Here is a 22,631-nt window from a genome sequence, read left to right on the forward strand (position 1 = left end):
GCGCAGGACTCTCTCCAGTATCCATAAATCGTTATGAGCTGGACAGTGGGAGAGCGTGATGGCTTCCATATTTACAAACTCCTTAATGGGTGTTATTTGACACACAAATCCTATGAAGTAGGAATTGCTATTTTAAAAATGAGAGAAATGGAGGCCCAGAGAGTTTGTGGTTGCTCAGCCAGTAAGTATCAGTGATGGGGATTTGAACCCAGTTCTTTTGACCGTGGGTCTAACACTCTCTAAATTGAGACCACATTGTGGTGTAGCGAGCCATTGAGGAACCATTAGAGATTTTTGAATGGGGGCTTTCCAGTCATTTCAAGCGTGTCTGACTCTAGGTGACCCCATTTGGGGTTTTCTTGGCAAAGATCCTAGAGTGGTTTGCTATTTCCTTTTGCTACTTACTTTATAGATGAGGAAACTCAGGCAAACAGACGTGAGTGACTTGCCCAGGGTCCCAAGGCAAGTGCCTGAGGTCGGATTTGAACTCAGGGAAATGAGTCTTTCCGACTCCAGGCCCTGCCCTCTGTGCACTGGGGCACCACCTAGCGGTCACAGCGGGAGCATGCCTGAGATTCAAGCTGTATTTCAGGGTTCAGTGAGCTCCCTCCCTAAGGGGTAGGCAGAGGGTAGGCAGGATTACCTTCTAGATTTCTTTTGTCGTACCTGGTTAGCTCCCTGTGGGCCTCCCCCACGAGAAGGAGTGTGTGCACCTTCCTGTGCATCCCTGGCACTTAGCTGGGTGCCTGGTGCAGAGTAGGCGTTTGCTTGATTTTAGCATTCAGCATTGGCAGGGAGGTGGGGGGAGACTTCTGGTATGGCAACTCTTTTCACTACTGGAGATTGCAACTCATCAGAACAGAGAAGGTGTGAACCAGGGGTGGGGAACCTGTGGCCCTGTAGGTCCTTGGGTGTGGCCTTTCCACTGAATCCAAACTTCACAGAACATACCCCTTCAAAAAACATTTGTTCTGTAAAACTTGGACTCCCTCAGGAGGCCGCACCCAGGGACCTACCGGGCCACATGTGGCCTCAAGGCCTGCCACAGGTTCCCCACCCATGGTGGAGAGTTTTGCTGACCCAATGTTTGCTTATGCTCAGATCTGTCTTAACATATCAGATCTTAGGGAACTGCCTGCAGCTCAGGGATACAATTAGTTAGGGCTGGTGGAGGCAGAGTTTAAACCCAGAGCTTGCCGAGCGTTCCCCATCCCCAAACATGACTACTCTGCTGCCGAGATCATTTTGGGGCGTGCGCCGAATGTGGGCCATGAGACGACCTGCGGTCCCCTCCTGCTCAGTTGGATGAGCCCTCAGAGGCTCCCTCCAGCTTTAGTGGCTCTGAAGCCCCTAGGGTCCTGCATGAGAGGTAGGGTACTGCCCATTTGGCCAAATCTCCAAGGACCCTCTTGGTGAGGGAAATGGTCTCAGAGGGTTGCTGGTCTTTTGCTCCTTGTTGGAGATATTCCTGGGGCAGAGGAAAGGATGAGAAATGTATTTGGAAACCAGTACACATAGTGAATGATGCCTTGTCAGCTCCATCCTGTCCACAGTTAAAAGGGAGGGTTGGGAAAGGGGATGGCAGGCAGGGTCATTTTGGGCCCATTGGAAGAAGACTGATGACCCAAGGATCAAGAGGACCCCGGGAGGAGGCATTTTCAGGGTTTAGGAGATACTCATGGGGCAGGACCAAGAGCCCAGCCGATTGCCCACAAGGCCATTGGACAGCCGGGATCAGGAGACCAGGGACCTGACCACTGCTCTACCATCAGGATGCAAAGTTTCTCTCCTAAACCTAGTGTTTCTAGAGAGGTGGCTTTTTCTGTGGCTCATTCAGGTTTGCAGGACAGATTGAGGTGGGGTGGGGTGGGGCAGGGCCGGATGGATGCCTGGCTAGGAGGCTCCCAGCCTTTTGGGATCCTGTCCCACCCCCACCCAAAAGGCGTAACCCCTCTCCGCTGTTCCCCACACGTGTCTTTCTGACCTCTGCTTGGAGAAGGGGGAGCCCAGCACCTCCTGAGGCAGCTTGGCCGCTTTGGGACCCCTCTTCTTGTCGGCCTCAGTTGGCCCCTTTGTTCCTGGGTCTGCCCCTGTAGCCCAGCAGGACACATCCTTTTGATAGGCCCCCTCCTTCACTTTAAGGCAGCTCTCCTGCCCCTATCCAAGTATTCTCTCCTTCCCCTGTGGCATTTGGGTCCTGAGGGGCTATTGCCCTGACTCCCTCCTTTTATAGTTGAGGAAACAGAAGCCCGCCCAAGGAAGTCAGGGGGATTGGGGGGGCGGGTCATGCAGGTCGATTTGAATTGGGTCCTCTGAATTGACAGCCGGTGGGTGGTTTCCAATATAGCAGCTCTTTCAACTGGTTTTCTTAGCCCATTACCTCCTCTGGACTCTGTCTGCTAAGCATCTCTCCTAAGCTGTGGTTTCTGACTTAAGGCTCAGTGTGATAGGTGCCTGTAAGAGGCCAAAGTGCTTATGGGACAGATCCAGGGAGGCTTGATGGGGGAGGCCTTGGAGGATAGGTGAGGGGGGGGCAGTCATTCCATATTGAGGGGAGAGCGTGAGCAAAGATAGGATGGTCTCTGTAATGTCAGGGACCATCCTGTTTGGTAGGAGCTAGCTAACCATTGTGATCAGTCATCCATCCATCCATTTATCCATCCACCCCTTTGTTCAGCAAGCCTCTACATTCGGTCTCAGGGCAGTCACATAATAGATGCTTACTCTGGCCTGGGCTGGGCTGGCCAGGCTGGGCTGAGTGCTGGGCAGGTGGCAAAACTCACAGAGGCGCTGCCCCCACGCCTGGCCTCAATTCTCACCTCCCTTGTCCTTAGACCTACCCAGACACCTTCTCCCCAGGAGATGCCTGCATCCTGAGGCCCCCTTCTTTAGGCTGGGGGCTGCTCCAGGAGGTACCCAGACAGGTTTCACCTCATTGATGCCTCAGTTTATCTTCCATGTCGCTCCTCTTCCTCACGTGCTGTTTTGCCCTCTTCTCCCTTACCCCCCCCTCGTTCCCGGCCCCCCCTCCCCCATTTCTAATTCCCCTTTATGTGATGTCCTCCTCCACTGGAGTGCAAGGTCCACCAAGGCAGCCAGGCTTTGTGTTTCTGATTCTTTGTACAGGGTCTGCGGTGTGACAGTCACTCCTCCCTCCCTTCCCTCCCTCCCTCCCTCCCTCCCTCCCTTCCTTCCTTCCTTCCTTCCTTCCTTCCTTCCTTCCTTCCTTCCTTCCTTCCTTCCTTCCTCCCTCCCTCCCTCCCTTCCTTCCATATTTTTCCTTTTTGTTTATCTCTGTATCTTTATTAATCTATCATCTGTATCTCTTTGTTTTTCTGCCTATCTAACCCTATCAGTCATCTGTCTGTCTGTCTGTCTATCATTATGTACTAAATGTGTTAATATCTGTATTTATCTCACTGTCATTTGTCTGTCTGTCAATGTCCACCTGTCTCTCTTTTTCGGTATGTCTGCTGTTCAGGAGGCAGGATGCCGTAGTGGACAGTGTTCTGGACTTGGAATCAAGCTGACTGGAGATCAGACCCAGCCTTAGATACTTGCTGGCTGTGTGACCACGGAGCCTCTTTCAGCCTTGGTTTCCTTCTGTAAAATGGGCATACCAGTAGTGGCACCTGGGCTTGTCGTCAGGATCCCAAACATAGGAGACAGGCCGGGGGCGGGGGGAAGGGGAGAAGGAAGAGGAAGATGACCGTTGTCTGGCCCTCAGGGAGTAGCTGCCTGCTGGACGTCGCTCAGGCTGTCTCTTTCTGTCCTCCCTACACAGGCCCAAACCATGAATTACGTGGGACAGCTAGCAGGTCAGGTCTTTGTTACGGTCAAGGAGTTGTACAAGGGTCTGAACCCCGCCACGCTGTCCGGATGCATCGACATCATCGTGGTGCGCCAGCCCAATGGGAACCTTCAGTGCTCACCTTTCCACGTCCGCTTCGGGAAGATGGGGGTGCTGCGCTCGCGGGAGAAGGTGGTAAGTGTGGCCCCCACCTTAGCCCATCGATGCCCAGGCAGCGCTAATGAGCAGGGTCCATTATGAGTGATCCTTCGTGTTCCAAACTACTCCTGCTAATAAGGAAAGGCCTCCTCACCTCGGGACCAAGGTCTGGCCTTGGAGCTGGGGAGAGGGGGTTCCCTGGCAGGCATTTAACTCCCTCCTGCCTCAGTTTCCTAATCTGCAGAATGAGAATTATAAAGATAGATATTACCTCCCTCGTAGAGTTATTGTGAGGAAAGTACGTATGATGCAAATGTAAGCAGCTTTAATATTAATGACTGATGTTCGTTATTTATAATCTTCGTTACTAACTAACAATACTAATTATCATTCATGAGTAATGGATGTGGCTACTAATTATTGATGAACAGTATTTATTATTAACTATAAGAAATAATGCTTATGATTAGCAATCATTATTAATATATAATATCCATTATCAATATATCAATGAGCAGTGTTCCTCTTACCGATACGGTTGATCCTTAATACCCATTACTGTTAATACATGTAAAGTGCTTTGCAAGCCTTGCCCTGCCGTATACATGCTAGCTATCATTATTAATAATTAATAATCTGCTGCTACTAGTGAGAGGAGACTCTGTGGCCTCCCCTGAGGCTCCTTGAAGATCTCCCCTCAGAGGAAAGAAGCTTTGATTTCAGATCCCAGGTCTGTCATGTCTTAGGATGTGTATCTTCATGGAAGGCATTTCTTTGTGCCTCAGCCTCTCAGTTTGTAAATTCGTGATAATGATCAAAATATGCCTGCCCCCTTTCTCACAAGGAAAGTACTTTTCCTCTTACAGGAAAGTATTCATTAAAGCACGGATGTAGAAATGTTGGTGGTCATGGTATAATAACAGCACGAATTATTAATAATCCATTACGAATGAATTACCATTTGTTATTGATTGACAATGATTTTTAATAACCGACATTATTTACTCATACTCTAATCACTATGATTTATATGTACAGATTTGTTAATTATTTACCACTGGTGCTATTGGCAGAGTGGTCTGTTGGATTGAGGGCTGCTTGGAGTCAGGGAGTCCTGGGTTCCAGCCTGATACTGCGGGGTGACGTTGGCCAGCCTCTGAATCTCTCTACCTCAGTTTCCCCATCATCTTTAAGGGGAGGGGCTGGACAAGATGGCATTTCCAGATTGCCACGTGTCTCTAGCTGTCTGGGCCAGAGCGGGGGCCGGGTTGCACGAGAAGGGGAATTTCCTTCCTGGAAACTCCCTGCATCATCTCAGTCACAAAAAAAAATTAAGCTGCCCACTATTCTTTGGAGAGATTGGCGCTTCTTAACACATCAGCAGACTTAGAATCCTAAGTATTTGTTTTCTGTGGATGAGAGAGAAATGCCAGCTTATCCATGACTGACTGACAGTCTAAGTGGGATGCATCCTCCGTGAGTGTCATGTGTGCAGGGCTGGGGTCCCCAGCTCAGGCTAACACCAGTCTTCTGGCTCCTCCCTGCATGCCACCCTGCCTGCTAACTTTTTGTCTCTTCTCTGCCACCGAAGAGTGAGGGGATCTTTGGTAGGGCCTGATCTCTATTTTTCAGTTTCCTCAGCCTCCATAGATTGACCTCACCCATCTCTCAGGTGACCTCCATTCCTTGCTCCTGTCCTACGGCCTCCTTACTGATCCACAACTCCAGTCCTGGGTGCCGTGGGTCTGTCATCCTGAGGATGGCCCCAGTGGATGTGAGCCAACAAAGTCCCAAATGGGACTGCCTTCCCTGACAGGAGAGAGAGTGATTTGGGGCCGCGTCTGATTCCCTTATATGTGCAGAGGTGATCCTTGGGGGCTGGAAGGGACCCTAGGAGGGAACTCCAGTTTGTGAGTGTCTGAGGTGTCTCAGGTATCCTTGACCCAAAGGCCCTGAGATCATTGGAGTCTCTGCTTCCTACAGGTGGACATTGAAATCAATGGAGAGTGTGTGGACTTGCACATGAAGCTGGGAGATAACGGAGAAGCATTTTTTGTTCAGGAGACTGATAACGATCAGGTGAGCCCTTTCTCTGTGTGGGGTCACTCTGGCTGTGGTAAAATCCATCTAGTTAGATATATCTGTATCCATATGTGGATATGTATTTATGTGTGTGTATGCATGTGGATATGTGTGTGTATATATGCGTGCACACACACATATCACACACATATACATGTATACATGTGTGTGTGTAGGATTTTTTTCTGACTGAATAAAGCAATAGAAGCCCTGTCATGACTCGATAGGTGACATCCTAAGCAGAGTGATATCTTCCTCCTCACCTGCTGGGGACATGTTGTTCAGTGGAAAGTGTGTGAGACCTGGGTGCAGATCTGATGATTGTCCACATGACCTGGTACCAGTCATTTCCCCTCCCTGGGCCTGTCCATAAGGACAGGGATCTTCTCCCTCAATTATGGGTAACCTCAGGGCCTGACATGGAGTTGGGGTACGGATGGGAACTGGACCCATAATTTCATTGGCTTGGAGAACTCCCAGATGTGGAAATTCCCTTTACTGATGCACATCAGGGCCATCGGTGAAATCACCAGCCTTAGTGACTTGCCTTGGACACTTAGAGTGACTTTCCCAGGGCTCTTGATCTGGGCATGCTGCTTTTGACTGACCTGTAAAATGGGCAAAATGGGTAAAATTCTGACGTTCTGTGAAGGTCTGTGGTTCTTCTGAGTGAACGTTAAGGCTAGGATTGATCCCATAATCTCAGTCTGGGTCAACTCCCCAGCCCTCCCCTGTGAAGCAGGCCAGCCCCTGGTCTCCCTGTAGCCTCTGCCTTTCCTGGGAGAACCATCTATCACGGCTCCAGCTGAGTTGAAAAACTAACAGTTTATTAATCCTCTGGCCGTACCCAAATATTATTTTTTCCCTGAACACATTTTTGGGAGTGAATATTTTAATACCCTTAGCAGGCGTCCTGGCTTGAACCTAGCCTGGATTGGCGCAGTGAGATGCTAATTCAGGTGCCCTCTGGAGTCAGGTTTCTCAGGCAGCCTTGCTAAGAAGCCCCCAGCTCCCCCAGACTCCCAAGTGGTCAGCCATCCCCCAGGGCTGTGCCGCATCTGACTGAGTGGAGGTCTCGTTCCTGTTTTTTTCATTTCTACATGAGGAACTGCAGTTACTTACCTTGGTTGAGTCACTGTGAAGCTCCAGCCTCAGGCTCTTTATCTGCAAAGTGAGGGGCTGGGAGAAGGGGGCTAAAAGAGAGGGGTACAGAGAGGGGCGGAAAGGGGCTTAGCTTGGAGTTTGATGACCTGAGTTCAAATCTTCTCCTTGCTCACTTTATCATGCTGTGGCCTTGGGCGATTCAAATCTCCCTTGCTGGGCCTCAGTTTTCTCATCTGTAAAATGAAGTGGTGGGGATAGATGGCCTCCTTCTAGCTCTTACTCTGTAAATGCTTTAATCTTAAGGTGATTCAAGTATTGAGAACCTATTTTCTTTTCAATTTTATGAGTATTTCAATTGATAAATTTCACATTTATTAAATTTTATTAATATTTTCTGAATATTTCAAGGGAAAACTGAGTTTTAAATTAGCTGTTTCTCATTGAACAACCCAAGTTTAAAAAAAAAAAAATCACAGGTTCTGTCTCTGCCTCTACCCAGTAAATGAAGTGAGGTGTCTTGTCTACACACTTTTTGGGCCCTCAGGTTTTCAGTCCATGGTAGTCTTTGATGTAATTTTGTGGCCATACTCTTTCTAGGTCAGCATTTTCCAACATTAGAAAGTGTGAGAATCTTGAGTGGGTTCAAATCCCGCTTCCTTCCCCTGCACTTGTTACCTTTGTGACCAAGGGTAAGTGACTCCCATTGTTAGAGAGAAGGAGTTGGGTTAGACAGCCTCTGAGGCCCCTGCAGGCTCTGATCCTAACAGAGGGTGTTTCTATGTCCTCCTTCCTCTTCTGCAGGAGGTGATTCCCTTGCACCTAGCAACATCCCCCATCCTGTCAGAGGGCTCCATTCACATGGAGACCCAGCTTAAACGCAATGCCCTGGAGCGGGGCAGAAGCCTGGAAGCCGGCAGCCCCGTCCAGGCGCAGACAGTGAATGAGATGCTATCCGCAGGCTTGTCGGTGAAAAAGAGGAGAAAGAGGAGAAGGAAGTGTCAGCTGGACAGCCTCAAGAGAGACGACAGCATCCACACTTCGGAAGAGGAAGACCTGTTTCCCATCGAGATGAGCTCCGATGAGGACCTGGAGCCATTGGATAGTGCTAGGTAAATACTAGTCGTAGTGAGGGTCACTGAACGTGTTCTTGGCAGAACTGGAAAAGAACAACACTGAGCTCTGTCTTCTCCTCTGACAAGAGTAAATCACCAAAAAGGGGGTACTTTATCTGCAAGCTGGAAGTGATGTTAGGGGTTCATTCAGCAAGCACTTTCTGTGAGAGGCAGTGTGGAGTCATCCATCTCTAGCTGGCCTTGGTTTGATCCCCTGCCTCTGACACAAATGGGCTGTGTGATTCTGGTCAGTTCTGCCTGTCAGTGTCCCAGACACTAGGTTTTCCTGACTGGGTCAGGTCTGGGTTGGGTCTTCCTGACTCCAGATTCAGCATTTTATCCACTGTCACGCCTTTGGTTTCTTTACAGCAACCTTATAAAGTGGCTTTTGCCAGTATTATTTTGCTGATGAAGAAACAGGCTCAGGGAGGTCCCACAGTGAGTTAAGTGTCAGAATTGGTACTCAAGCCCAACGGACACTGCTGAAATCCTTGTGGCCAACGTCATGGCTTTTTTTTTTCTATTTCTATTTCTGAGACAAATGACAAAGAGGCTTTCAGGATCTGTGTTTGTTCGGTTAGTCCCAGACCATGTTTACATAAAACAGCTGAATCGTCCTTGATGGAATTCAGACAGAAACAGTCCTGGGACACAGCAGGTTGCTGTCCTGCTTTCATGACTGTGTTGTGAGGACAGGTTCCCAGGTGAACGGAGTAGTGGATTTTTGTAGCTGAATGAGGATGAGCCCGATCTTCGGCAGGCTGAGCTGCTTCAGCAGCAAACAAGCCTGGATGGGCCTGATTCAGACCAGATTTCTCCTGCTATGTTAGCCTGAGTGAATGCAGGCCTGCTTGGGTCTGGGATAATAGGCTGGTTTTCTTTGTTGAATGTTGGCATCTCAAGGACATTGGGGATGTCTGTGTTTAGAGTGTGGAGATTTGTCGTGTTAATTGATGAGAGCCAACTTGAGAGGTAAAATTCTGGCCACTTGGCAGCGTCCTTCCAGGTATCCAGTAGATGCTCAATATTTGCCACCTGCAGTGATATGTTGGGTGGTTACAAATGTGTCCCTGCCTAATGTACATCGATCACTAGGCTCCTAAAGGATGAGCCTCTGGTAGATTTTGGTCGTGATGATCAGGTCCTGCATCTGCATCCTGCCCCGCAACATTTCCATAAGCAAGCCCGCGTGATGCCTCCATTTATTTCACGCTTCTTTGTTATCAGAGTTCACATGGATGTCATTCACAGAGGGCATTTAATAATGTTCATGTGCTTCCATATCTTCACTCTCCTTACATTTACAAAATGGTTCCCTCATGACACTGGGGGAGGGTGATCTGTGATATCTGTTATCCCCATTTTAAAGATGAGGAAACCGAGGCCGGGAGAGTGTTCTGATTCCCAGCAGTATTCTGATTCCTGGCTGTCTGTGTAATTCTTATTTCACTCTCGCTCAGGCTCACAAAGCACTTTCTGTTCATTTTGTACTCGTTGAGCCCAGAAGGCAGCGTGGAGAATCTGTGGGCAGGAGGGATGCCAGAGCAGTTGCTTTTTTCAGAGTTTCGGTTTCTTCCTCTGTAAAGAGGAGGCTGTGAATCCTCAGGCCCCTTCTCCTTCTTAATCTCATAAATATTCTTTCCCTTCTTTGGATTTTCTCCTCATGGAGTGGACAAGTCATTCAAGGTGAGACCCGTCTAGGAAACTGCTAAGGTGTGACCACTGTAGAAGTCTCACATTGTCAGCGTTGAGTAACAGAGTTTGAGATCAAGCTCGTTTTTTTGGAAAAACAAATTTTTATTGACATCTCATGTTTTTCCATGACCACAGTTGCCCCTTATCATAGAAAACTGTTCCTGCATAACAGAAAATTGATAAGAAAGGTTTGATGGAACATTGTGTGGGATGGAGAATCCTCATGCCAAGGAAGAAATGCCCAGGTGTTGACATGCATGGAGAGCTTTTAAAAATGGCCATTTCAGAAATGATGGTCATTCTAATTGCTGTTCAAATACACCCAAAAAGGGGCTCCCTTTCAGTTTTCACTCATGTGTGCCTTCTCTGGTGCTATGTGACCCTCTCCTCCTTCGTGCCTGGGACTGGCTTGTCCAATGATCTCAGGAAGAAGGTGATGGTGGATGCCCAGCAAAGCTGGTGACCCCCTCTGGTGCCCAGGGTTTGGGGTCTGCTCTCCCTCCACTGATGGTGACTGTGGCCCACCCACACCTTCTCACTTAGCATAATTCCCATTGGTCATCAGATTGAGAGCCAGGAGGAACCTTGGGAGCCATGTAGTCTAACTGTTTCATTTGCAAAGTGGGAAACTGAGGCCAGAAGGAACACATGGGAGAGAAACTTTATTTAAAAATCTCTTGAGAATCTCTTTGAAGATATTAAGTGATTTTCTCAAAGTCACACAGTTACAGACTTCCCAGACTGGAAGGAACTGGGCTCAGCATGGCCCAGCTCCAAGCTGACTAAGAATGCTCTGGAGTGCACTCCTGATAAATGGGCGTTGGGTCTTTTGTGGGGAGGGATCAACCCATTCAGAAGGTCTTGGCTCTGGAGCTGGGAGGGACCTTAGAGGCCATCCAGCCCAACCCCCTTTTTGCTACAGATGAGGAAACCAAGTGCCAGGACGTGCCCAAAGTCACTTAGGTAGTAGGCATCAAAAGTAGGATCAATTCTGATTCCTGATCTTGGGCTCTTTCTGCTGTACCAGCCCATTTGCAGATACTTTGACCCTTAAGAAGTTTTTTCCTCACACCAGGTTAGCAGAGTGCAGATCTGAACCTGTCCCCTCTGACCCTTAGACTGTGTAGGCCACATCCCCCTGCCTTGTACTCATCTGTGGTCTCCTTGGGGCTGCCCCTCCCTTGGCCCTCACTGGACGGGCCATCACCTTCTCCAGCCCAGAATGGATGGTGCGTCTGTCCCCTCCTTTGTCACTGATGAAATCTCACACTCATGAAATGCTTGTTGAGAAAAAGGAATCCCTGAACAAAACAGCTACACTAGTAGACATAATCTTTTGGCGTTATCATGAGTGGACGCTATCTTTTTTTTGAAATTTTCAGAACGCTTATTCATGACGTACCTACGTTTAGAGATGAAGTACCTCAGAAAAACCCTTCTCCTATCGCAACTTTCCCGCCGTCGTCAGCATGTTACGCGAGTTCAGATAAAGAGTGGTCACCTAACCAGAGGTAAGCTGTTGCCTGGAATCTCTCCTGACCTTGTCCAGGGAGCCCACGAATCTCCTGGGGCCTCAGCAGGTGCAGGGGGATGGTGGCCACCCTTTCTTCTCAAGGTCTCTGCCATTTTGAATCTTCCAAAGTCAATTCCTTTGGGCATCCATCAGCCCATTCCAGTTTGTTGGAAGGAGCTGAGGTGGCCAGCTTCTTTCTGGTCCTAAGGACCCCACAAAGTCTGGGAGGAGTGAATGGGGAGGAGATGAGAGGAGCACCTCGGGGCCTTTAAGGAAAAAGGAAAGGAGGTGGAGCTAAACAGAGGCCACCTCCTCTGGTTTCCCATACATAGCCTGAGGCCCATAGTCATTCATTCATTCATTCATTATTTGTTAGACAGTTGGGATTAAGTGACTTGCCCAAGATCAAGCAGCTAGTGTGTCAAGTATCTGAGGCAGGATTTGAATTTAGGTCCTCCTGATTCCAGGGCAGGTACTCTGTCCACTGTACCACCTAGTTGCCCCTCACCCTCTTGTGGGTATGTTAGTTCACAGGAACTGTGATGTAGGTGCTTGCACAGCCCTGTCTTACAAGGGAGGAAGTGGACTCGGAGATGTCAAGTGAACAGGCCATTTGGGACTCAGTTTCCTAATAGTCTCTAGCTCATCTGGCTCATCTTGTTCTCTAACAAAGAAGGAAACTGAGACCTGGAGAGGAAGTGGCTTGCCCCAGTGTTCAGAGGTGCTTGTTAGCAAAGCTGGGATTTGAACTCTGGGCCTCTGGCTCCCCAGCTGGTGTCCTGTCATGTTGTTCTGCCTCTCTGTTTTAGACCGGCAGGATGGCTTTTTGCTTTTCTCTGTTTGCAAAAGTTCAGCCTTTAGCTTTTTGGCCTCACCTGGATGGGCAGAAGTACCCCTTCCAGTGGACTCTGGCTGCCCTGGCTGGTCTGAGAGTGATGACCTGTTCAGCCCATGCTGCGGCCAGGCCATCAGGGTGAGAGGCATGCTTGGTGTCTAGCCAGATGGCTGTGAGCAAAGCTGGTGATCCTGAGGGGCTACTCATCTTTGATGGACTAGCTCCTGGCTTTTGCACATAGTACCGAGACCCCCTTCTGCCCAAGTCTAGGCAGGAGTATGTGTTAGGATGGGGAAATGGAAAAGTGAACAGAACCCTAGGCCTGAAGTCAGGAAATTCCTGAGGTCAAATCTTGTCCTGGAATCTAGTGACCTTGGACAGGTCATTTAACCTCTGTTTGCCTTGGTTTCCTCATTCGTAAAATGGAGATAGTAGCACCTACCTTCCTAGGTGGTTGTGAGGATACAGTGAATGCTTTATAAACCTTAAAGGGCTATGTGAATGTTAGTGGTAGTGGTCATTGTGGAGTGTTCTGAGTTTATTTCATTTTGGGGACTAGACCTTTCACTTCATCCATGCTGGGAGCTCCTTCCACCAGTGAAGACTGCTCAGTATTCTACGGCTTATGGTATTTCAGAGTTGCCTGGGACGCTGAGAGGTTAAGCTCCTGTCCAGGGGTCACACAGCCAGGGATGGGTCAGTGACAGGAACAGAGTCCAGGCCTTGCTGGCTCACAGACCCGCTGTCCATACACTGAGCATGCCTCTCATGGAAATGATTTCCATATCCTGGGATACTTAGGATGTTTCATCAGGGAATCTAGAGGTAGAAGGAGGACCTAGATTCATTTTACAGAGGAGGAAACCGAGTCAATGTGACTAAATGATTGACCAGTGACACCAGGGAGTCAGCGTCACATCGGGAATTTGAACGTATGTCCTCTTAAACTCCCAATCCACTGTTCTGTCAACTATACCATGCTGTAAAACTAGTTTGAAAAAGATATTTTGAAAACTAAACATCCTCCTCAATATGTCTTGCTCCTTTTTCATAAAAAGCTAGAGTGCACGCACCAGATTCTGTGGACTAGATAGGAACCAAAGGAAAGTTAGAAACGAAGGCTGTATGAGTGGGAGCTCTCTCCCTGAGGTCTCCCTAGATGCTCTCCAGGGTGCGGGGCTGCCCTGATTCCTGGGGTCATCACCGAGCATGAGGCTTTGAGTATAGCCCAGCAACAGAGAAGGTGCATGCTCAGTGCCCGTCACTGGAGGGCTGGTCACTGGTGGCACATTCTTTTAAGAGCCCCCAAATTCTCAGGAAGCCACTCTTTAGAGGCACGGTCCTCTGATCTGTATCAGTCTGGTGCCCACAGTGACAAAACCCCAGAGTCTTTGAGTTGTCTACTTTGGCTAAAAGATAACATTCCCATTCTTGAGGCCATGCATCACCTTTAAAGAAAGGTCCGTTGGTACTGCCAGGTATGGCATCATCAATGCACATTGGTTCTTCTGAAAGTTAGGATGTTTCCTAGTTTTATAGAGGAGTCATAAATGGAAGTGAAACTCCAGTGTCATTCTGCTGTTGGTTTCATCACATACCCCTTCCCTCGGTGTCAGATGCCCAGAGAGAGTGATCCTAAACATTCCGTTCCAGAAAACTCTCAGATCTAAACTAAGGAGTCTCCCTTCATTTCCATGACTATTGACATCACAGACCTATTCCTTGAGTCCGATGGGTCTGCCCCTAGAGTAATGGGTTCTAACTTTTTAATTATTTTCAGTCCTGGAGCTTTGGCCATCGGCCGAAGCCAATGGACTCCTTGGAATAGTGTCTTTAAATTCATAAAATAAAATACATAGGAGCAAAATATCAGAATTAAAACACAAAGTTCATGGGTTCGGGTTAAGAGCCCCTGTTCCAAGGTCCAGAGAATGAACATCTCACAAATAAGAGACGTCCCTGCACGTTGGTGGCTGCAGACGTCACACCCGGGGGCTCAGCAGCGTGGTTTTCTTGGGAGGTTCTCCTCTGCCTCAAGAGTTGTATGACAAGAACTCAAGTTCTCGCTTCATTTCCGTGACTCCTGACTCTGCTTTCTTTCTCTGTATCTGGTGGGATCCAGTAAGCCGGTAGATTACAAAAGGATCCCCCCTCATCTGACAGTTGTGGCAGAAGGAGGCCTTTCTAGCTCTTGCCCTCCACAGTCTTCGCATTTCCATCCTTCGGAAAGGTAAAGGCCTTGTTTTCTCCCATTTGGGACCTAACTTAATATAAGAAATTAATAGCATGCAAATTTGCTCTAACATTTTTTTTTTAGCTCAAACTAACCTGCAAAGATACTTCAAGCCAGCTGTAGAGGATGGGATTTGCCTGCAGAGCCTTGTGTATAGATACTGACTTGTGTTTCTTAGTCTGTGGTTTTCAAAACACCTTCCTCAAGGCCACTTTGTGAGGAAGATAGTGAGAGAATTATTATTTCTGTTTTATAGAGGCGCAAACTGAGGCTAGGAGGGTCTCAGACTCACTGTCTTGGAGTGGGCCGGCAGGAATCTCCTTGCTCCATCCCCCACAAATAGTGCCCTCTCCTGGGCTTCCAGATGCCCAGATGGAGTGAACCTTTCCCCTGCCCAAGCTCATTGCACTTTGGGACCCTAACAGCTCTTATCACCACATTGAATGTGCTCCCTTGATCTCTCTCCCACCTTTACGCCCCTCCCACTCTGCCCTGGCATTGTTCCTCATTCTGTCTTCTGGAACCAAGTAGAACAAGAGATGTCGAGCGACTTTCCCACAGTCACGGATCTAGTGAGTGCAGGAGGATGCCAGATTCCAGCCCAGGCCCTCCCTCACCAAATCCGGTGCTCGCTCTTCTAGTCAGTCGGTATTTATTACGCACCTACTACATGCTAAGCTCTGTGACTACAAAATGAGGCAAAAGGCAATGTCTGCCCAAGTCCAGTGCAGGGGATCACATGCCATGTGAACAGGCTGTTTACAGGGGAAATACAGGGGTAGAATGAAGAGGGGTGAGGGAAGGTTCACTTTTACACCAGGCATTCCCCACTCCGTGGAACTGGACTTGAGGTTCAGAAGCCTCCTGAGCAGTCACAGTACACTGAGCTGCCTTGGGAGGTAGTGAGTTCCACGTCACTGGTGGTGCATCAGCCGAGGCTGGTCAGCCATGTTTCCAATCGGCATCTGTGAAGTCCCCTCTACCTCTGAGATCTCTGACCGTCTCAGAGGAAACTGATTGTCTTAAAGTTTATGGAGGGGAGACACCATCTTAGCTGGTCTCTTGCTGTAGGTCCTATGGAGTGAGAGGAATTAGGACCCAGAACCAGGCAGTGAGTCCGTCTGTTTAGCAAACAATTGTTGATTAAATACTTAGAGGCAGCTAGGAGAGAGCGCTAGACCCAAGTCTGGAAGTGAGTTAGACTCTTACTAGCCGTGTGACCCTTGGCCTCCCTGAGGCTCAGTTTTCTCATCTGTAAAGTGGGGAGAAATAGTAGCTGCTACTTCCCAGAGTGCTGTGCGAATCAAAGGAGATAATAACGTAAAGTGTTTATATAGATATGAGCTGTTATTGTTATTAATTTCATAATTCCAAAAGAATTTATTCAGTTTTATTAAAATAATCAAATTGTGTTAGAATGACTAATTTTTATTTGATTTTATTACACTTTTGGAGTGCTCAGTTAAGGGTGTGCATGCATTCTGGGGCCTCCTTAGCTCGGTTCTGCTGGGGAGCCTGGAGTGAGCCCAGACAGAGGGTGGAGAGTTTGGGGGCATCCCCCAAAGGGGGCTCTTCTTTCCTTCTGCTTCCTCCTTCGTATCTCTTTGGCATCTTTCTGTCTTCCTTCTCACAATCAAAGAGTCGGGGTTGGGAGTAGGGAATGGGGTGGAGTCTGCGTTTGACCAGACATGTCCCTAGTGACCACAGGAATGGGGCCAGAGCTGGGACTAGTAGTTTGAGACCAGTGCAGCACCACAGAACACTCTCAGGGCAGGTAGCGTGAGGTGAACCCTCAGGTACAGTGGGAGGGGAGAGCTGTTTGTCTGTAGGGGACAGACAGAGAGACTTCTGGGCAAAAGCAGGGTGGGATGCTACCCTCTGGTTCCATCCTACATTAAGTATTCTCACTGATTTGAAACTAAGCTCTCGTTTCTGTGCTGCTGGATTACTGCTGTTGGGGGGGGGGGGTCTTCTAAAGTAATCATCCCCCTTAAATTTGGCACCCTGGGACAAAGGCCTGCTTGGCCCACCTTGTTTATGGCTCTGAATGCCACCATGCTGACTAGGCAGGTGGTAGCCTGGGTGTATTTACTGGGTGGTGGAAGGAAGGATCTGGGCCAGACCAGTGTGTAGGCATTAACTGACCTGGTATCTTTGCTTTGCCTGGTTTTCATTTATTTCCCCCTCTTCTCCCCAGTCCTTCAGTTTCTCGCCCTTCGACACCGAAGAGTGATTCAGAGCTAGTCAGCAAGTCCCTGGAGAGGGGGCTGCAGAAGAACAACCCGGAGATGCTGTGGCTGTGGGGGGAGCTGCCCCAGGCGGCCAAGGTGGGTCCTGGCGGTGTCCCTCCTCTGGGCCTCGCTTTCAGCAGAGTGAGCAGAGGCTGCTGGGGAGTAGTGACCTACTCAGAGAGTAGTAATAACAGAGGGACTGTGTTGTCCCTGCGCCGTGACCTCCCAAGCCTCTGATGTCACTGCTTCAGTGTTTCCAGATGGGGAAACTGAGGCTTTGCCTGGGGTCCCCCAGCTGCTAAGAGACAGGTCTCCTGGCCCTGTCCTCTCTGCCCCACAGCATTACCCTGGAAGATGCTCTTGAAGGTCCCTTCCAGCCCAGAATCCTAGGAGTCTTTTCCCCTTTAGTCTGAGTCGGTGACATGCAATCTTAATTCAGATTGGCAACTAAGTCGCAATTAGGAGCAATGAGAAATGAATCCACTGATCCAGGCTCCACAGTGAGGGTCTGAGGCAGGTCTGGTACTCACATTTTCCTGACTTTGAGGCTAGGTGGTACAGTGGATAGAGCACTGGGCCGGGAGTCATGAAGACCTGAGTTCAAATCCAGCATCATACACTCACTAGCTGTGTGACCCTGGGCAAGTCGTGGACCCTCTGTCTGCCTCAGCTTCCTCATCTGTAAAATGGGGATCATGACAGCACGTGCCTCCCAGGGTGATTGTGAGAGTCAGAGCAGATACTCGTAAAAAGCACTCTGCACATACAGTAGGCGCTTACTAAATGTTTGTTTCCTCTTCTCCTGGCAAGGACAGTCCTCTGTTTGTGAAGCCGCGCTATTTTTTAAACTTTTCCCAAGTTATAAGAGGCTGTCTGGTGAAAAGGAGAGCATTCTGGTCCTGAAGCCAGAGAGACTGGATGGGCTGTGTGACCCCGGAGAAGGTGTTCACCCTCTCTGTGCTCTGGGTACCTCTCTGAGACTATAAGATGCCGAGAGTGCTGATCTACCCTGCTAGAGGAGTTTCCCCACCTGGAGTCCCTGCCCTTGTGTTTACCTCCCACCAGATCGTGACTCTTGAAACCCCTATGGGGAAAGTAGAGCAGGGTCACAACTAGGGTGGGCCAAGAGTGCTTTGTCCCTGGGTTCCAGAAATGGAGTGAGCACCCACAGTCTTTTAGCAGCCGCAGGCACTGTTGATGCTAACATCTAGGGAATGAGCGTAGACAGTCAAACCAGGAAGCTCCTTCCCGGCTGGGCTCTGTTCTTGGATCCACGTGAGTTTGCTGCATCAGAGTTATTGTGGAGGACATATCTCATGCCACCTGCCTCCAGTGTAAAGTGACTAATGACCCTTTCTGCCGTGGATGAGGAAGCAGCCCATGAACATTCACTAAGCGCCTACTATGTGCCAAGGACTGTGCTAAGCTGAGGATACAAAGATTCCCCCCCACAAAACAAAACAAAACAAAATAAAAAAATTCCAATCCCTGCTCTCCAGGAGTCATAAGAAGGAGGCACCATGTGGCCAGAAGACCCAAGTTTGCCTCCTTGCTTTGTCTCTTCCTCCCTGAGTGATGCTGGCCAGGCCACCTCTACTGTCAGAGCCTCAGTTTCCCCATTTGTACCTTGGAGCTAAGAGTCCTTGTCTTACAGGCTCTGAGGAGTTCTCATGAGGAAAGCTCTAGTTAGTGGCCTACCAGCTGCTCACTGACCATGAGCTGCACAAGACCATAGATAATAGGGACCCAAGAGGAAAATGAGGCCGGGAGGGCCTTCAGACATCAAGTCTAGACCATCGTTTTAGAGATGGAGAAACTGAGGCAAAGTGAGCTGGTCCTAGACTAGGGCCGCAAGCGAGGCAGTATGGGAGGTGGGATTTGAACCCAAGGCCTCTTGATTCTGGGTGACTGGGTCCCCATTGGCAGCCCTGTGTGACCTTTGCCCATTTTCTTCCTCCTGCACACCTCTGTACTTTACCCTGTCCTGGTTCATCTAGACCACGTCTCCACATAAGGTGAAGGACTCGGCCAACAGAAGCTTTTCGGAAAAGATGCATTTCCGGGTGATTCAGAGCGAATCTTCAGAGACTTGTAGTGACCTCTCTCCCTCTCCTTCTGGGGGCCACAGTGAGATCCTGATCCCACCAGAGGAGGGCAAGGCTCTGCCTGAGGGGTCTTTCATGGGGGAGCACAACCCAGAGGTGCTGGGTGCCACGGCCGCTGTGGTCACTGCCACGACAGCCACGGCTGCCGCAACAGCCACAGCTGCCGCAACAGCCCCAGCTGCCACAACCACAGCTGCAGTGGCCCCACCTGTGCCCAACACAGAGGAGTCCAAGCAACCCCACCCCAACTCCAACCTCCAGGGGAGTAAGATGGATTCTCCATCCAGGAAAAGAGGTGAGGCCTTGGTCCTTCCTACCACCTCCAGGGGAGACTGAGGCATTGGGTGGACCATTGGTGGGGTTGGAGGACTCCCACTCCCTCCAAACCAGGTGAACGGTGGAGCATCTTGGATGGGTCCTGGGCCATGCTTGGATAAGGTGCAGTGAGTGAGTGGCTCCCCTAGTGGTGGCATGCCTCCTTGCTCTCCTTGCTGTTCACACTGCTAGGTTCTAGAGACACTGTGATGGAACCAGTCAGTGCCTGCCCTCTAGGGGCTAGTAGGGAGTTGAACAGCTAAATTCCAAGGGCAGGACAGGAGCCCAGGGAGGGGGCTGAATGAGCGAGGGTGAAGGAACGCTTCCTGGAGAACTTGCCTGAACTAGGCTGGGTGGAGATGGGCCTGAGCGGCTGACCGGAGCCAGCGAGAGGCCGGGTCACTGGACGACCAATCCGTTTCTGCACTGTCCAGTGGGGCGGATCGATTTCTCAAGAGAAATGGGAGGCTGGGGGCTGTCTGGCAGCAAAGGAGGGTTTTGTCCCTTTGTCCTTTGGGGATGTTTCTGGATCCAAGCCTGAGCAGGACCTCTGCCAGTGTGCACTCTGTGGTCCCTAAGCACCTGCTTCCTGGGAGGGGAAAGTCCTGGGCCTAGGGCCAGAGGCTCAGTCCTTGAACCCCAGGGGTGATGAGGGCAAGGATATTGAAAGCATGGGTAGATCTTGGCAAGAATGCAAGCTCCTCATCACACAGCTGAGGAAACTGAGGCCAGGGAGGGGACATGACTTGCCCAGTCACTCATGTCTTTACTCATGGAGATGAGATTTGAACTTGAGTCCTCTGACTCCAGAACCATCATCTTATTGGGGCCAGTCTTGTCCCAACTGTCTCCAATTAAATCCCTGTGTGTGGTCACTGTGGTCAGAAATACTGGCTAGTGCTGTAAGGTTTACAAAGAGCTTTACATATGCTAACGCCTTTGACCGCTGAGACAACTCTGGGAGTGGTTATGCCCATTTTGCAGATGAGGAAAATGAGAGAAGTCAGTTGACTTGTCCAGGGTCACACCACTAGTGAGGCAGGGTTGGAACTCGGGACTTTCTGGCCGCCATGACCCTAGGCTGCCTGAGGAGGTGACTGAGATCAGCTTAGACATCCCTTCTGCCTCTAAATCTGTGAGTCTTTGATCCTATGAGCTTCTCCCATATGAGGCAGCACTGTGCAAAGGCAGAACCCCAAGCTGTCCTGGCCTGCTCAGAGGTTGGCCCTAGTCCAGACCCCCACCTTGTCCCTGAAAGCGCATGAGGGAGGAGCACTCTTCCTCAGGTGCAGAGCAGTGCCCATCCCTCAGGAGGGCCCATCAGCTGGCTCCCCAGATCTCCACACTCGCCTTGGAGTCCAGCACCAGATCCATGGCTCCTCAGTGGGGCCAGGACCTGCCGGAGCCTGGGACCTGCCGGAGCCTGGGATGCACCAGCTGAACCTCAGAGAGCTGGCTGACTGAACGTCTCCTTTTACAGATGAGAAACCAAGGCCCAGAGAGGGTGCATTGGGATCAGAGACTCAGGGACCTCAGAAGCTGAACCCCCCTATCCCTACCATCTTACAGAGAAAGAAACTGAGGAACTTGGAAAGCCAGTGTAACACTGAGTTACCATGGTCTAGAACCACAAGTTAAGGATGGTGTTTGTTGCTAAATGAATTTCTATTATATCTAAAAATATAACAACTATTGTTAGGTCACCCTGCAAAAGTGGGCTGCAGCTGGATTTGACCTCTTGGTCTGCAGTTCGTTAACCCCTGGTCCAGAGGATAGAGCATTGCTTTTGGACTCAGGAGGACCTGGGTTCGAATTCTTTCTTAGAGTCCTCCTGTGTGACCTTGGGCATATCACTGAGCCTCAGTTCCTCAGCTGTAAAATGAAGGGTGTGGGACTTGACCTCTTGGTCCTTCCAGCTTTAAAACCATGGGCCTATGACATTGTCCAGCACCCCACAGGTTGTAGCATCAGGGGAGGGATTTGAACCCAGGGCCTTTGACTCTAGAGCAGGTCTTAGTTATGCTGCACCAGTGACCTGAAAGAGGTGGCGGGATGTTGGGGTCAGAACTTCTGTCCCTATCTAATGTTCTGTGTCTTAAGGTCATTGTTTTCTCCCAGGATTGACACTCGGTGCTCTCCAAGGTCCCTTCTGACTCAAATGTTCTGTGGTTCTCAGATTCCATATGTCTTAGTCAACAGGCATACTGTGAGCACCTGTTTGTGCCTCCTTCTGTGTGCCTCAGCTAAGTGCTGAATCTGCAAAGAAAGGCAGAAACATGGGGGAGAAATCATTCCGACATCTGTAGGATGTGCTGGGGGAGGTCAGCAGGAGAGGGCGGGAGGGCAGGCATCCTGGGTATGGGATGGCCAGAGAGACCCCTGTGGCAGGAGATCAGGGCTGTGGGGAGCATTAAGAAAGCCATAAGCCTTTGACCTTGGAGGGGGAGCTGCCCTGATGTGGCGTTTGTGTTGTGTCTTCAGACAAGAGGAGCAGGCACCTTGGAGCAGACGGCGTCTACCTGGATGACCTGCCCGACATGGACCCCGAGGTGGCCGCCCTTTATTTCCCCAAAAAGTAAGGCCTGTGGGGACCTCCCAGGAATTCTGTCCCAGGCTGGTCAGCTCCCAGGTCTCTGTCTGGGGCGGGGGCTGAGGATGGGGTGTGGGGCTGGCAAATTTCTTTGTGACGAGAGAATCCTCTTGCCCTATAGACACCCTGCTCCTTGAATCTCTCCCACCCACCACCTCTATAGGCCAGTGCTGAACTTAAAATAAGAAGAGGCACCATTGCCCTGGGTCTGGAAGGACCTCAAGGCTAAGTCCAAGCCCCTCATCTTCAAATTGAGGATGGTGAGGCTGGAGAGATAAAGGAGCATGCCCAGAGCCAAAGTATGTGCTACTTTTAAATGGCCAAGTCAGGATTTGAGCCCAGATCCCTGGGAAGTAATTCTAGATCCCAGATCTGTTTGGATCATCACTCTCCATATTACAAATGGGGAGATGGAGGCTGTCTGAGATGCAGGATGTGTTTGGGGCCAGTGGCTCCAGAGTCTGGAGGCTGGGGGCCTAGGGGCGTCTCCCCTCTGGAGTGGTGATGCCTGCTGCTGTTGGGAGTCCTTGGCTCTGCAGTTACCGGGCAATACTCACACCTCTCTCTGCCCTTCCTGTCCCCTTTAGTGGCGACGGTGGTGGGATGGCCAAAGGCTGCAGTGAAGGTGCACCTCGCTCGGCCAGCCAGTCCCCTCAGTCAGTGGGCAGCTCGGGTGTGGACAGCGGCGTGGAGAGCACCTCGGACGGCCCCCGAGAACTGCCCTCCATAGCCATCTCGCTCTGTGGGGGGCTCAGCGACAGCAGGGAGGTCACTACAGGTGAGCTCATGTGGACCTGGCTCTGGACAGTTCTTGAGTCAAGGGCTCCCTCTTGTGGCTGCTGGCTGGAGCTGCTGCTGCTGCTGCTG

At 50.1% G+C, this 22,631-nt stretch overlaps 1 protein-coding gene across 2 annotated transcripts in view; it reads left to right on the forward strand.

Moving 5' to 3' along the window:
* The window catches only part of LPIN1 (lipin 1), an 86,513-nt gene that overhangs the window by 33,527 nt on the left and 30,355 nt on the right, over positions 1-22,631 (forward strand). For both annotated transcript variants that reach the window (XM_072641693.1, XM_072641771.1), the window contains exons 2-10: positions 3,785-3,985; positions 5,933-6,028; positions 7,937-8,244; positions 11,325-11,453; positions 14,413-14,520; positions 16,721-16,850; positions 18,752-19,154; positions 21,656-21,749; positions 22,352-22,542. In XM_072641693.1, the coding sequence (XP_072497794.1) occupies positions 3,785-3,985; positions 5,933-6,028; positions 7,937-8,244; positions 11,325-11,453; positions 14,413-14,520; positions 16,721-16,850; positions 18,752-19,154; positions 21,656-21,749; positions 22,352-22,542 (1,660 nt within the window). The remainder of the gene's footprint in view (positions 1-3,784; positions 3,986-5,932; positions 6,029-7,936; positions 8,245-11,324; positions 11,454-14,412; positions 14,521-16,720; positions 16,851-18,751; positions 19,155-21,655; positions 21,750-22,351; positions 22,543-22,631) is intronic.

The sequence above is a fragment of the Notamacropus eugenii genome, chromosome 1, assembly GCF_028372415.1.
Source record: "Notamacropus eugenii isolate mMacEug1 chromosome 1, mMacEug1.pri_v2, whole genome shotgun sequence".
Lineage (NCBI taxonomy): Eukaryota > Metazoa > Chordata > Mammalia > Diprotodontia > Macropodidae > Notamacropus > Notamacropus eugenii.